At 43.1% G+C, this 15,527-nt stretch overlaps 1 protein-coding gene across 1 annotated transcript; it reads right to left on the bottom strand.

Annotated features, from left to right (window-relative positions):
* Window positions 1–1,636: 1,636 nt before the first annotated feature.
* Window positions 1,637–14,233, bottom strand: smcr8a (Smith-Magenis syndrome chromosome region, candidate 8a). Its single transcript, XM_022219925.2, has 3 exons — window positions 12,768–14,233; window positions 10,088–11,848; window positions 1,637–6,609 (listed from the first exon to the last, which is right to left on the bottom strand). The coding sequence occupies exons 1-3, from the start codon at window positions 13,367–13,369 to the stop codon at window positions 6,150–6,152; spliced, it is 2,823 nt and encodes a 940-aa protein (XP_022075617.2). The 5' UTR covers window positions 13,370–14,233; the 3' UTR covers window positions 1,637–6,149.
* Window positions 14,234–15,527: the final 1,294 nt, after the last annotated feature.

Below are 15,527 nucleotides of genomic sequence, written 5' to 3'. Positions count from 1 at the left end.
GGCAAAAACCGACACTTCCTTTGCCATTCCCACCTTCTTTCTTTGATAACTTAAGGTATTTAGAAAGTTCATTTGGAATAACAGGACAGCCAGACTACGCCTTAAATTACTATATCTTCCCTATGAAAGAGGAGGCCTACAAATTCCCAAATTTAACATGGTACTATATGGCGACACAGCTGACGTCAGCTTCACATTACTTTTATGCAAAATCACCTCCAGCTTGGGTAAATATTGAACAACGATCTATTCCAGAATTATCAATATGCAATTATCTTCACTTTGCAGATTTACATAAACTGAAAAAATAATAAAACCCTTCTTGAAAAAATGCTATTATTAACTGGCACACGGCGCACAGACATGGGAAAATGCGTAACTATGTCCCAGTTTACCCCTCTATGGAATGATGATCAGTTTGTACCTGGCAGAAAAGATGAAAGATTTAAAATACGGAAAATTACGGGCATCCAGGCAATTAAGGATCTGCATATTGATGGAAAATTGCTTACGTTCAAATTCCGCCGAACAACAGACAGTAAAAGAATAACCAAATCAACATCTGTGAATTCTAAATACAAAATGCTACAAGTGTAAGTATAAGAAGTGCTGTGTAAAAGTAAGTGTAAAATGAATGAAATCAGAGTTTCAGTGGCAGCTAAACCTGAAGTAACTCTGAAGGGAAATGCTTAATGTGAGCCTTTATGGACGGTGAACAAGAAAAACAATTAGGTGAATTCGTTTTTTGGCACAAAAATTGCAAGATTAAACTTTTCTAAAGAACACCAAAAGAAGTCCTAATGAATATTAAGGTAATAAATTAGAAGATTATTAAAATTACAATATTGCACATTCATACCAGGACCATATACAGCACCAAACCTTTGTTCAAAACCTACCGACTACTGAATAACTTAGTCTGGAGTATCGGTATTGGTATCAGTATCGATATCAGCGATACTGTCCCTGTAATTACTCGGTATCGGATCGATACCAAATCTTGCAGCGTCACACACACCACTACATTTTATCACAATGCTGCCAAAACCAAACACACCAGAGGATTCCAAGAGCACAGGAATGCTCTTTACATTGTTTATCTCATCTGAAGTGCAAACACTCTGCAGGATCAGACTAAATGTTGGTGCTGATATGATTTAAAGCTCTTCTTCTGTGCAGCTCTGTGTGACTGCAAATATGCTGCTTAAAAAACAACTCCTTCGCCCGAGGCATATCTCCCAATCAGATCCACATCATTAAACACCAGCTACGCACAGAGCCGCCCACATATTCCTGCAGAACTAAATCTAGACGGATCTTAACAGTGTTGATGCACGCTGCTTCTCACGTCATTTACTTCGTCTTCAGCCCAGCACCTTTTCCTTCCGCTGCTCCGGCAGGGCAATCAGATGTGTTCACTGATGAGTATTTATTATTCATGACACCTCAGGCGCTCACAGATCTGTAATTGCTAAAGCAAGTCACAGAGACACGAGTCTGTTGGTGTATTTGTTGTTTAATGGTGATCTGTAGGTTGCGTTGGTTTGCCCCTGAGATTCGGGACAATTAATGTGATCACCTCAGCTCCACTAGTAACTGGGCAGAAATGATAAAAGTGAATAAATGAATATCATCATGACATTCACAACGTGCTTTATTAAAATAATCGGCAACGGCGCCGTCGTACAGGGCTGAAGTGAGCGCAGCGCCCGCTCACGATGATATTACAAAAGGTAGACATGATATGGCAACATAAGGACACTGAGTGACGACATGTTAAGCACACTGTGGTATGGCTTATTCAGATTACATTCACCTTTTTTGCAATTAGAGGGATATTAGCTAAAAAACAGGAGTCGCAATACCATCCGAGCAGAAAAAAATGTGTTATTCAAGCACTTTTAAAACAGAAAGACACCACATGCAGCAAAAAAAAAAGATCATCACTAAGCTCAATTTGCACTTAACTGAAATAATAAAGTATGCAAGGACCCCGGTTCAGTGGAAAATGATGTAAAATTGTATCACCTTGCAATAAGCGCAGTATTTCCTCTTATGATCAATCAAAAACAAACACTTTAGAAAGACTACATTGAAAATAAAGGCCCCAAAGTAGAAACTGAATGCCACAAAAGTGAATACACCTGTGATCACTGACACATAAGTTAGAAAAAGTGTTTTTCAATCAGGCTAACTGCATTAACGTGGCTATCAAATGAGCTGTGAACACCAGAACTTTCAGAGGTTTTCGATCTGTGGACTGTGTCTATCAGCATCATGGCTCCACATGGGAAAGAACTGCCAAAGGATTTTTTAAAAAAGAGACTTTACAAAGATGAAAAAAGATACGGGAAGATCAGGGACACATTAGAACATCTATGGCAGTAATGAGGAGGAGCAGCATGAGTCATACTACCACTAATCAGAGCCAAAAATCCCTCCATGAACAGCACTACTTTTACAATCTACCTCTGGAAAACAAACTGGTAGATGCTTCAGACTTCACACAGAGATTATCAGTGAAAATCAGAGTTTCTGTCACAGTTCAAACTGAAGTAAATCTGAAGGGAAGTGCTTAATGTGAGCCTTTACTGACGGTGAGCAAGAAAAAAAGTGTGTTCTTTGTTGTGGCACAAAAACTGCAATACTAAACCACACCAACAGATGCCGAATGATTATTTGGAGCACATTATTTGGTCAAGTGACGATGAAATCAAGCATGTTTGCCTTGAACCTGACCAGGATTACCACAGTGAATGCACAGTCCTGACAGTGAGGCACAGAGTGGGGTTGTGATGATACGGAGCTGCATGAGAGCAAACACTGTTGGGGAGGAGATGATACATATAGATGGCACCGTGAATGGCTGTGGACATAGCAAAATACTGGCTGACGAGATAACTCCCCGTCTGCAGAATATTCCAGCATGATCATGATCCATAGCACACTGCCAAAATCACACAAAAAGGACAAAATATGACCAGGACAAGTGTGTTGGGTGACTTGAATCCAACAGAACACCATGGGAGTTTTACAGAGAACAATAATCTGTCTCCTCCACGCCAAAGAGGAGCGACTCTGTCATCAGAAAGAAAGGTGGACATGCAAAGTATTGAAAAATAAAAGTTTGTTGTCAGTAATCAAAGGTGTACTCACATTTGTTTCATTGAGTTCCTACTGAGGAGCCTGAATCTTTACTATAGTAAATCTAAATAGTTATGTCCATAATTTAACATAGAGGTAAATACTCTACCCTTTAACACTCGTGTCGTCCTGCAGGTCAAAATTGACCCGATTTACAGTTTGAAAATGTGAGGGGGAAAAAAAAGTATATTTTCACAGTGAAACATTTCTGGGAAATCTTTTAACATTTTTTGGTGGAAAAAAAGAAATGTTAAAAATGTTTCTTAAGAACATTCACACACAAAAAAAATCAAATTCCAGTGTATTTCGCTGGATTTTTTGTGAATGTTCTTAAAGAAAATACTACAAGTTTAACTGATATATATATGGAATCACTTTAGATATTTTTAGGATTTTTTGGAAGATTTTTACTCATTTTTTAAAAAAATATTTACAAGAATTTTCTTGCCAAATTTGGGGGATTCTTTTGAAATAAAACCTTTAAGGAACTATTGGAATTTTCTTCCTGAATGTTTTGCAAATTTTCAGAAATTTGCGAAATTTTTTGCTGAATTTTTGGATTTTTTTCAGACAAGGAAACAATATTTTTTGGTGCCTGTAAATGAGGACAACAGGAGGGTTAACTTAAAAGTCATGCAATTACAATATGGTCACACAATTTTAAATCATTTCACATTTAAGTTTTTCTGCACAGGGGTGTACTTAAGATGCATTGAATGGAATTAATAGGGCTGATAAAAATCCTTGTTTTTAGTCGAAGGGCAGCAGCTATGACCCCACGTTGTCTGACCTTTCACATGAACACCACAAGTACAATTATCAGTCTAAAAATACAGAATCACAGCTCCATCACTGACGCCACAGAATTCGTAACAGCAGAACCTAAAGACACGGTTGAAGGCGGTTTCCCTTGGACCGCTACCCAAACAGAAACTGCGGGTGCACTCAGCATAATGACCACGAGCCAAAATTGGTCCCAAAACAATAAATACTCAACAGATGTTTTTTTCATTGCACACCAACAGCTCAGGTTGATTAAATCGGGGTTACACAACTGCTCTAAACCAAATGTAGGCTTTTGATGGCACAGGAAATTAATTTTTCTAATGATAAAAACTGTACAAATAAACATCAAACATCTTTAACTGTTCTTGTCCAAGTCTGCTCATCCAAATGTAACAAAACAGAATTATTATCGACACATTGATCACCCTGGCACAAGACGGTCTCATGCGGACACCACAACACTCTCACACAACTTTAAGACAATAGTGAAATTGAATACATTTAGGCTAAGTAGCTTTAGAATCTTTCTGACGGTGTGAGTAATATCCATGGAAATGCTTGCCAGCAGTGAACACTGACAGGTTTTGTCGGCTGACTACATATGTGTGCGATGACGTTACGTCTCTGGACATGCAGTTCTCACATGGAGCCAAAAGGATCCGATTCACGCACCGAACAGATTTCCTCATGCATCACGACCCAAAAGCAGCTTTTTTTTGGGAATGTTTCCTCCACACTCGCACAAAGTCAAGTCCACTAAAACTAAATCCGTTACTGCAGGAATGTGTAGTGGAATTAATTTAGAAAACACAAGGTTTGAAAGTTGGGAAAGTGAAACAGAAACGTAAAAATGATTGATTTCAGAGAAGCTATACGGGAGGCATGTCACAAAACCAGCTGTAACAAGCCCGCGTGGAGGTTATCAGATTTCATCGACGGACGTCTGTTCCTGATCGGCAGAAAATGTCAGCATAAGTTTATTATTGTAGTTTTAATAAATACATATTGTCTGGGTTATATTTCAGCTGACAAACTGCTCAGTGACAAGTCAGTGTTAAATATGACAAGCTGTTTTAACATTTAATAGCCGAGTTTAACTATCTCCACTTAAAATGATTAATTAGTGTCACTTTTACTTGCACTGTGACTTTTATTTTACATGTTTAACATCATTCCGACCAGTCACAGCAACAGCTAGAAATATCTATAATTCAGTTTAGACTTGTCAGAATAACAGCTGCATACATCTCACATCCATTACAAGTGTCAGTTGTTGTGCATGCGCGACTTCACATTGGATATTGTTCCAGCAAAACATTTCAACAATGTCAGCAGAAGAAACGACGGCAGCTGTGGTGGAGAAGATGGCAAGGAAATGCATGCAATAGAAAGAGGAAGGAGTTTGTGGAGAGTAACAGCTTCGTCCATTAGCGAGTTGTGGTTGAAATTTACTAGAACTTCACCCTCAGACTTGGTGGTAAAATGGTTTGTCATACGCAGATACAGCTGCAGTGCCATAGTGTGCTTCTGTCTATGACTTACTGTAGCTTCTGACAAAACTACAGAGATAATTTCACAGAGGGAAGAATCTAATTTAACACTGGTTTGAAGGAAATTAAAGGTATCTTGAAGCAGATTTAAACTAGATATGTAAAGCTAGAATTACAACTAGTCAGAATTCAGCTCTTTGTTCTGGATATTTGAAATGTTCTGATTAGAAAGAACTAACTTGCAGACACCCAGTCCAGCTATTAAGGTTAAAACGGCTTGCCATAACGAACACATAGCAGACTGAACATGTTAGCGAGCTGGCTGAGGTCAGACCAGCACACATGGACCACCATGTTGGATTAACTTCGCACAGTTTAAAGAAAAACACACACAACTGACTGAAAAGACAAGAAGCAAAGTTGGCTTTTGTCTGCTCTGTTATGCGTTTTTGTGAGCGTCAACATGCTCCAGATCAAAGACACACCAATGAGCAAGTCGCGGACATTCACATCGTTGCCTTTTCCCGTCAACCAAAGGGAAGAGCGAGAGTGAAAGAAAGCAAGGCAGAGAGAGATTCAGCACAGATAAAACAATGCGGTGCACTGAGTTTGTCCTGAAACTAAACTGACCGTAGACCTTATTCAGATCACCTTTGGTTCATTAAAAATCAAAGTGTCACAGGCGATTTTTGCTAAAACGTGAGTAAGAATCCTCCTCCCAGTATATTATTAGATTTTGTATAAAACGCTGGTGGTGTAGTCGAAACTAAAACAGGGTGCTGCCGCGCTGCTCCCGGCGGCAGGCTGCAGGTACTGCTGAGTGATGAGCTGGCTGAGGTAGAGCAGTATGTGGCTGTCCTCCTCACCCAGCCCCAGCTGCTCCTGCAGGAAGCAGCGACGCCGGCCCTCCACCACCTCGGGTCCCTCTGTGGAGCTGACGGGCAGGTGGAGGTGGTGGGTGAAGGTGAACAGAAAGGCCTTGGCTGCCAGGTGACAGAGAGTGCTCTGTATGTGGAGGAAGTAGGTGGAGCCGCGGCGGACGTAGGTGCGATGGTCGGCGATGTTGGCAAGGAGCTGGCCGCGGTACGGCGGGCAGCGCAAAGTCTTCTGGTCAGCATCCAGTATGGAGATGTAGCGACTGTAGCGGGACAGTGAGTACAGCATGCTGGAGCCCACTGGAGACGCAACTCTGTGAAGGACGGGAAGGCAGATGGCAGCACTTATTAGTTCACTGTTTTCTACACTCAACAAAATATAAACGCAACACTTTTGTTTTTGCTCCCATTTTTTATGAGATGAACTCAAAGATCTAAAACTTTTTCCACATACACAATATCACCATTTCTCTCAAATATTGTTCACAAATCTGTCTAAATCTGTGATAGTGAGCACTTCTCCTTTGCTGAGATAATCCATCCCACCTCACAGGTGTGCCATATCAAGATGCTGATTAGACACCATGATTAGTGCACAGGTGTGCCTTAGACTGCCCACAATAAAAGGCCACTCTGAAAGGTGCAGTTTTATCACACAGCACAATGCCACAGATGAGGGAAGATTTGAGGGAGCGTGCAATTGGCATGCTGACAGCAGGAATGTCATCCAGAGCTGTTGCTGGTGTATTGAACGTTCATTTCTCCACCATAAGCCGTCTCCAAAGGCGTTTCAGAGAATTTGGCAGTACATCCAACCAGCCTCGCAACTGCAGACCACGTGTAACCACACCAGGGGTCCACTCCTCTTCAATGGCTGTGCGAAGTTCCTGGATATTGGTGGGAACTGGTACACGCTGTCGTATACGCCGATCCAGAGCATCCCAAACATGCTCAATGGGTGACTTGTCCGGTGAGTATGCTGGCCATGCAAGAACTGGGACGTTTTCAGCTTCCAAGAATTGTGTACAGATCCTTGCAACATGGGGCCGTGCATTATCCTGCTGGAACATGAGGTGATGTTCTTGGATGTATGGCACACCAATGGGCCTCAGGATCTCGTCACGGTATCTCTGTGCATTCAAAATGCCATCAATAAAATGCACCTGTGTTCTTCGTCCATAACAGACGCCTGCCCATACCATAACCCCACTGCCACCATGGGCCACTCCATCCACATTGACATCAGAAAACCACTCACCCACATGACGCCACACACGCTGTCTGCCATCTGCCCTGAACAGTGTAAACCGGGATTCATCTGTGAAGAAAACACCTCTCCAACGTGCCAGACGCCATTGAATGTGAGCATTTGTCTACTCAAGTCGGTTACGACGACGAACTGGAGTCAGGTGGAAACCCCGATGAGGACGACGAGCATGCAGATGAGCTTCCCTGAGACGGTTTCTGACAGTTTGTGCAGAAATTCTTTGGTTATGCAAATCGATTGTTTTAGCAGCTGTCCAAGTGGTTGGTCTCAGACGATCTTGGAGGTGAACATGCTGGATGTGGAGGTCCTGGGCTGGTGTGGTTACACGTGGTCTGCGGTTGTGAGGCTGGTTGGATGTACTGCAAAATTCTCTGAAACGCCTTTGGAGACGGCTTATGGTGGAGAAATGAACATTCAATACACCAGCAACAGCTCTGGATGACATTCCTGCTGTCAGCATGCCAATTGCACGCTCCCTCAAATCTTGCCTCATCTGTGGCATTGTGCTGTGTGATAAAACTGCACTTTTCAGAGTGGCCTTTTATTGTGGGCAGTCTAAGGCACACCTGTGCACTAATCATGGTGTCTAATCAGCATCTTGATATGGCACACCTGTGAGGTGGGATGGATTATCTCAGCAAAGGAGAAGTGCTCACTATCACAGATTTAGACAGATTTGTGAACAATATTTGAGAGAAATGGTGGTACTGTGTATGTGGAAAAAGTTTTAGATCTTTGAGTTCATCTCATAAAAAATGGGAGCAAAAACAAAAGTGTTGTGTTTAGATTTTTGTTGAGTGTATGTTGAAGAAATATAAATCTTAGTCCTGTGAAGTTTGCTGTAGTGGGGTGTTTAATGGTATTCTGGCATACAGTGGGCTTACCAACACAGAGCATGAGTCTGTGAGGGTAAGCCGATCCAGAACATTTACAGAGTCCACATTTTAGAGGGATGGAAGGAGGGACATATGTAAATACAAGGGTGAATAGTGGTTCATTTGTGCACGGTTGCTAATCAGTAACAAAAGGTAGTTGAATCAAACGGTCTGGCAGACAAATTTACAGAGCAAAGGTACCCCAACAAAAGATAAGAGGAGGTCTGACAGTCAAGAAGACATAACAAAAGATAAAAGAATTCCAGATAACAATGGGAATGGAATGAAGGAGTGATAGTAGACGGTATCTGTAGCAAAAGGTGTGCTATTTTCTTCATCAACTGCTACGTGTATTGCACCTGCCAAAAGTGTGGACACATCTGCTCATTCAAGAGGTTTTCTTTGTTTATACTCTTCCTGCAGACAGTAGAATGATTAAATAACAGATAAAAAAATCTGTTTCATATTTCAATATTCCACAAATTTGCACCTGTTTTCTAGCTTTGAACGAAGTGGTTTCTGTTTAGCATTTAACAACAAAGCATTTACAGCATCATGAAAATAACGATAACAAAAAGAGAAAACATCGCCATCATCATCATAATCTAGCCTTAACATCTGCAACACCGCACAGAGCCACGATGACTGATCTACATATCATAATCCCACTGCATTTTCTCACCCTGTCCCAGCGCCTCCAACTGTCTTAACGAAAAAAGAACAAAAAAAAATGTTTTAATACTTTTAGCTAAATAGAAACCCACATTTGTATACGAAAGATGAGTAGAAATGAAAAGAAGTTCAAGGACAGATGTGCAGCTGAAGGTTGAGAAGCTGTATAGTTGGTTGTGTGAGTCATCAAGGACTGAGTCAGACCAGATGAGTAACAACAGCGTAAGGTTGATGCAAACTACGTAGGTGGAAAAGATGTCAGCTTCAAACTTTACATTGACGGAAACTCTCTGAAGCTCACTGAGCAGCAAACTCAGTGTAAATCTGTGTTAATATCATCATCTGTCTTCTGTTTGCTGGTTGTGTAAGGTTTGTATCAGTGTCAGTTAAATGCCTTAACCCTCGTGTCGTCCTGCAGGTCAAAATTTACCCGGTTTAAAGTTTGAAAATGTGGAGAAAAAATATTGCAACAGTGGAACTTCTGATGTTCACATTTTCAACATTTTTGGGAAGTTTTTGAACATTTTTTTGGTGGAAAAAAGAAATGTTAATAAAGTCTCTTAAGAACATTCACACTCAAAAAACAACCAAAATCCAGCGAAATTAATTGGATTTTGGTTGAGTTTTTTGTGAATATTCTTAAAGAAAATATTAGAAGTTTTACTGATATATATGCAATCATTTTAGATATTTTTAGGACTTTTTTGGAAGATTTTTACTGATTTTTTGAAAATATTTACAAGAATTTTCTTGCCAAATTTGGGGGATTTTTTGAAAGAATAACATTTTTAAGGAAACTTTTAAGGAATTATTGGAACCTTCTTCCTGAAGGTTTGGCAAATTTTCAGAAATCTGAGGAATTTTGCAGAATTTTTGGATTTTTTACAGACAAGGAAACAATATTTTTGTGTCCATAAATGAGGACAACAGGATGGTTAAATATAAATGCAAACTGGAGTGTCTCCACTTCATGCATACCTTTGCAAGCCAATAAGTTTCCACCTCTGCAGGTCAGTGAGGGTGAAGGGACAGGACAGCCAGGCTTGGACCCTCTCTCCACACTTCCCAGGAGCCGGAACAAAGAGAGCCAGAGCAGCAACCAGCCGGCGAACTCTTCCCTCGTCTGCCCCGAGCACCACCAGGGTTCTGCCGCTCAGCAGACACCACAGAGCTTGCATGGCAAAGGGGTACTGACGCACAAACCTCAGAGCTCCTTGCCCGGCCTTTTTCCTTTGACACAGGGTCACCACCCTACCGTAGCCGAGAGGCGAGGCCGCCCGATCAGACCCTGTGGACACACTCATGGTGCAGTCTGATCCGTCCTCCACTGAGGTACGGGAAACTGCATCTCCAAGGTGGCCCACAGGCAGCTCCAGCCCTGTAGCAGGACTTTCTGAGCACGGAGAGCCCACAGTGTAGTCGTCCTGCAGTGGAAGAAGGGCCTGGGGCTCCTGGTTGACCACCAGGGTGGGGGAGGGCTGTGGGTGGGAGCTTTGGAGCAGGCAAGGCATCGCGTCTGGGGCAGAAGCCTCATAAAGGAAACCCTCCTGGGCCATACAGCATGCTGTGTCAATTGGAACCAGCAGGTCAGAATCATTCCCTCCTCCACACTCATCCTCCTTACTGGCCTGTAGCTCAGACACCACCTCCAGTAAAGACACAGGGGTCTGGTCTCCCCCGCTGTCCCCCTCATCGTCCCCTGCAGTGGTCTCCATCTCTTCACTGCTACTCTCCCTCTCCAGGTCAGTGTTCTGGTCAGGGTCAGGGGTCAAGTCCGAATCAGGATCAGGCGCCTCTGACTTCATACTAGTCAGACTCTGTTGCTTCTCTGATTGACCTAATCCACTCTTATCGCTGCTGAAGCTTCCTTTGGTCTCCTCTGAGCTCTCCTGGGTCTCCAGAGTCTGGTCTGAGGGGGACGACTCCAGATGGCTCTCCCCAAGTCCAAGCTCACTCTCCTGAGTATGGCTTGTTTCAGAGGCTGGGTCTAGAGGATCTGGAGGCTCCAGTACATCCAGCTCAAGAGGTTCTGGTCCCAGCACAATAGGAGGTGGATTTAAGAGTATATAGCTGTCTATGGCATGGTTCACAGCACAGAACGGTCTTAGTGTTTCTACTTCATCTTCATCATCACCAAGGTCCTCCTCGAACAAGAAGTTTGCCACTCGCTGCTTTCTGCGTAGAGCCTTGTCCAAGCGGCAAGTGTGCAGGTAACAAAGATCCCCCCGGAAACTCCTCTCCGTCTCCTTCAGCAGCTCCAAAGTGGCTTTGTAGAAAGTTTCGTCACACAGCTCCTGCAGGGTCTTCAGGCGCTTGTCGAAACACTTGGCAGACTTGGCTTTAATCAGCTGTGGCGTGTAGGACGGCTTGCGTTTAACGCCCTCATCGTCTTCCTCATCAGCTTCTTCATCACCGCCTTCATCATCAAGCTGACCCTGTCCCTCCTCCTCGTTTTTGCTGTAACCGAAAGGGTTGGCAAGCTTGACGTATTTATCCAGCAGCTCCTCACACTCACTCAAGCACTCGGTCATACACTTCTGGCAGGTGACGGCGTGAGGGTCCCGGCGTGGACGGCGATGGTAGCAGCTGATCTGCCTCAGTAGGTCTCTGTGTTCATAAATGCTCTTTTCTACATTTGCGAGTTCATTGGCCTTCTCCACAGCGTGAGCCGAGTACATGCACTGAGGACCCGCCTCTCTCTGCAGGCCCTCCTCCCGCTGCAGCACCGAGTGAGTGTACCTGAGAGGACAAAGCAGCTGGTGACGAACATGTCTACTGATAGGGAAAGGAAATAAAGCTGCAAATGCAAATCTGTTTCAAATACTGAGTCAATATATAATTGCAGGACTTTTTGCATCATAGTTGTCACTTTTGCTGTTTTTATAGACTGAAAATCAACACGGCCTGAAACATCAACATGACCTTTTAGATCAAATCACAATTTTACGATGGCTTAGCGTTGCAGATTGACTAGCACGACTGTAAGGCAAATTGTCTGAACTCGATAAGCTCCAAGTCTAGTTGACCGATGCACTACTCTCCCTAGAGGGACCCTGTATCAAAACCTAACTTCAACAGCCTTCTCGTTTTGTACTCAGGTGGTGTATTCTCAGAAATAAAGGTGTATTTAACCAAATCATTGCTAAGTTGAAACATTGGAATGAGGTTGCATTATGTAAGCTCAGGAGGCCTGGTAGGTCTACACAGGGTGGACCATAAGTTTCCATACATAGAAAATGTAGAATGTATATATTTTTTTTAATGCTTCAGATACCCTAGAAGATGCATTTCATGCTACCTTTGGGGGCACGTGAAGGCCATGGTGTATCAGGTGAAGATACGAGACGTAAATCATCTCAAGGAACGTATCGCCAACACCAATAAGTTCATCAACAGTGGAAAACACGTGTAAATATGTGTTTTTGAAACAATCGTGATCATATAGAGCACATTACATAAATAAAAATGGAGGTCCAACATAAAATGTGTATTTTTCCTATGTATGGAAACCTATGGCCCACCCTGTAGTTACGCCGCCATGTATCAAATGAGAACCTGGAGGCAACTGGTTCCCCTGTAAATCTCAGATCTGTATTGGATACCCCATTTTTAAATCCTGTATGGCAAAGCAGTTTAAAGGATGCATTGAAGTTCTTACTCAAGGTCCTGCAGCTTCCTCCGGAGTTCCTTGGCGAACGCTCTCCTATTCCCAGCCTTCAGACACTCAGAGGCCTGGGAGAAGCGGAGGGACAGCTCCTGGAACTGCAGCATGATTTTCCTCTCATCTGCAGCGACGTACGCCATGCAGAACGGTCGCACGAAGCCCCTAGCCTCCAGGTCATAAAGGGTCAGGTGATGGACGTAGGCAAACGCCCCCTCCTTGGAGTCGCCCAGAACCACCCTCGAATCCTCCACGAAGCTGAGCCGAGGGTAGCCGGTGCCGGGCGGATGTCCTACAAACGAGGCCTGATAGTCCACCGACATGATGCGGAGGGAGAAGTAGTTGAGATCGAACGTGCCGCAGACTTTAGGGTCTTCAGGGATGGTGAGGAGAGGCTGAGGGCCCACCTGCTCAGAGAACTCAGAGATGAGGATGAAGTCTTTGGTGAACTTGGCGTAGGAAGTTTTGGCCCAGGGATTGGAGTCAGCCAGCGGGTGGAGGGGAACCGAGAACTCCTCCGGGAGAGCCCAGGGGTCCGGATTAGCCTGGCCATACTCATCCTCTTTAGTGAACGCCACCACGTCCGGGGAGCCTATCATAGTGGTGTCGTTGAGAAAGGCATGAGAGACACAACACACACTGCAGCGCCGCCAACAGTCATAAAACAGCCGTCAGAGCACAGCGGTGAAGGGCAGCCGCAGAAGGTACAATCAGACTGGTCATTCTGCTTTCAAACAGCAGCGATGGGAAAGAAACTGGTCATACAGCTGGACAGGGTGCAGAACATCCAGCTGTTTTATGTGATTTACCACAGCAGAGTGGGCTTTAACATTAGCTGAACACCTGCACAAAGTAGTCTACACAGGGACCAGTCTACATACAGGGACCAGTCTACACAATGAGGACCAGTCTACATATAAGGACCAATCCACACACAAGGATCAGTCTATATAACAGAAGCCAGTCTACACAACAGGGACCAGTCTACACAACAGGGACCAGTCTACACAACAGGGACCAGTCTACACAACAGGGACCAGTCTACACATAGTAACCAGTCTACATACAGGGACCAGTCTACACAACAGCATCCGTGTCCGATAAAGGAAATACAGCCGCAGGACACCCGTTAACATCAGTCCTTATGGATCGCCAGTCTCAGCTTCGGAGCAGACATCACACCGTTCATGCTGTGCAGGAAGAAAAAAAACGAGGCGACATCACTGGAAAGCTACTCTCCTTCTCCTCTTTACGTCTCCACCTATCACGCTGCTGACTTCTGAGTAAAAACACGGTGGGTAGGTGCGACAGAAGCCCCAGTGACAGACTACAGTTAATGTTCACATCCAGAGACAGACGCCATATTTACCCAGCTGGTCGTTGTCTGGTCAGGTGATCAAACCTCCTCCCATCTGAGGGGAAATCTACAACCACGCTGAAGTTGGCTTCACCTTCGACAGTTAAGGGGAAAGATAAGGGAAACTGAACTTCCAGCGACCGATTATTCGTTGTTCAGCATTTTAATGATGGAAAGCGATGATATTTTAGACATTTTTTATAATCCTTTCAATAGAGTCTGTCACTCGCTGTCATATGTTATTTGTGAACATACAACAAAGGAGGTTTCACGTCATTAATAATATCGATGTTAATGAGGGTAATAACAAGCTTCAAAGTGGGTTTGAGACAGCATTAAAGGTTTACCTAAAATGTCTATGGTTTTAGATCATTTAAATGTTGAAATAAAAATGAAACAAACAGAGATTCCGTTCAGTGTTGTAAATTGAGTGTCCCTTAACTTTCCCCTTAACTATTCAATCAGAAGCTAACTTCATCATAATTTCACATATGCTGATTGGATAACCAAGCAAAGCTCTGCTGTAATTTAAAGGGTTAGAGAAGGTGCAGGAGGTACTTCTCCGACAAAATGTGAAAATGTTTTACTGTTAACCATTTAGATATGGTTTACAAAACGTTAAAGTAACATTCTTAGTCAATTTTGCACTTAAATTTATGTTTCAAGCATTTTAGAAATACTTAAGTCCACAGTCAGTCCTTAAAAGATATCTTAACATGTTTAATTTTTATTTGAATAGCTGGCTATTTGTTATTTGCAGAAGTTTGATTTAAACTGACCGTGTTGCACTTGTCCTGAAATTCCTCACTTGCTGAAAAGCAGTTTAGAAACTCATCAGTCCTTATATAAAATGTCTGTCTGAGAGCATTATCTCTACATATCGGCACAAACACTGTCAAGTTATGGCATTGTCTGATGCAATAGCTACAAAAAAATGCTAAGAACTTATTGAACTGTAAAGTAAACACTTTTATTTCCCAACATGAAGTCCTTTTCAGAGGTTCCATGCTGCAAGAATATGTCTCTGATGCAGAAGCACTGAATTATTTATTATATTCAGCCAAAAGGGGTCACAATTAAATATGTTTTAAACTGTAGACTGCTAATACTCCCAATTCCCAAGAACAAAAAAAACACCAAAGACATTTTTCAGCATCCTCAGCAATAGTAAAAGTCTTGGATTGTTGATACTGAGACAACAAAATGTAAATTCTGATTTGAGAGACAGCAGGTCCGATTTGTGGCACTGGCAGCGAGCAGTGACACTTTTTGTGGCACAGCTGCGGTGCCACGGTTAATGCCACTGTGCAGTGACACTTTTTGTGGCACCTCCGCGGATGCCACGGTTAATGCCACTGTGCAGTGACACTTTTTGTGGCACCGACGCGGATGCCACAGGT

Source organism: Acanthochromis polyacanthus, chromosome 21 (assembly GCF_021347895.1).
Source record: "Acanthochromis polyacanthus isolate Apoly-LR-REF ecotype Palm Island chromosome 21, KAUST_Apoly_ChrSc, whole genome shotgun sequence".
In the NCBI taxonomy this organism is placed as follows: domain Eukaryota; kingdom Metazoa; phylum Chordata; class Actinopteri; family Pomacentridae; genus Acanthochromis; species Acanthochromis polyacanthus.
This window is presented reverse-complemented; position numbering and strand designations above follow the sequence as displayed.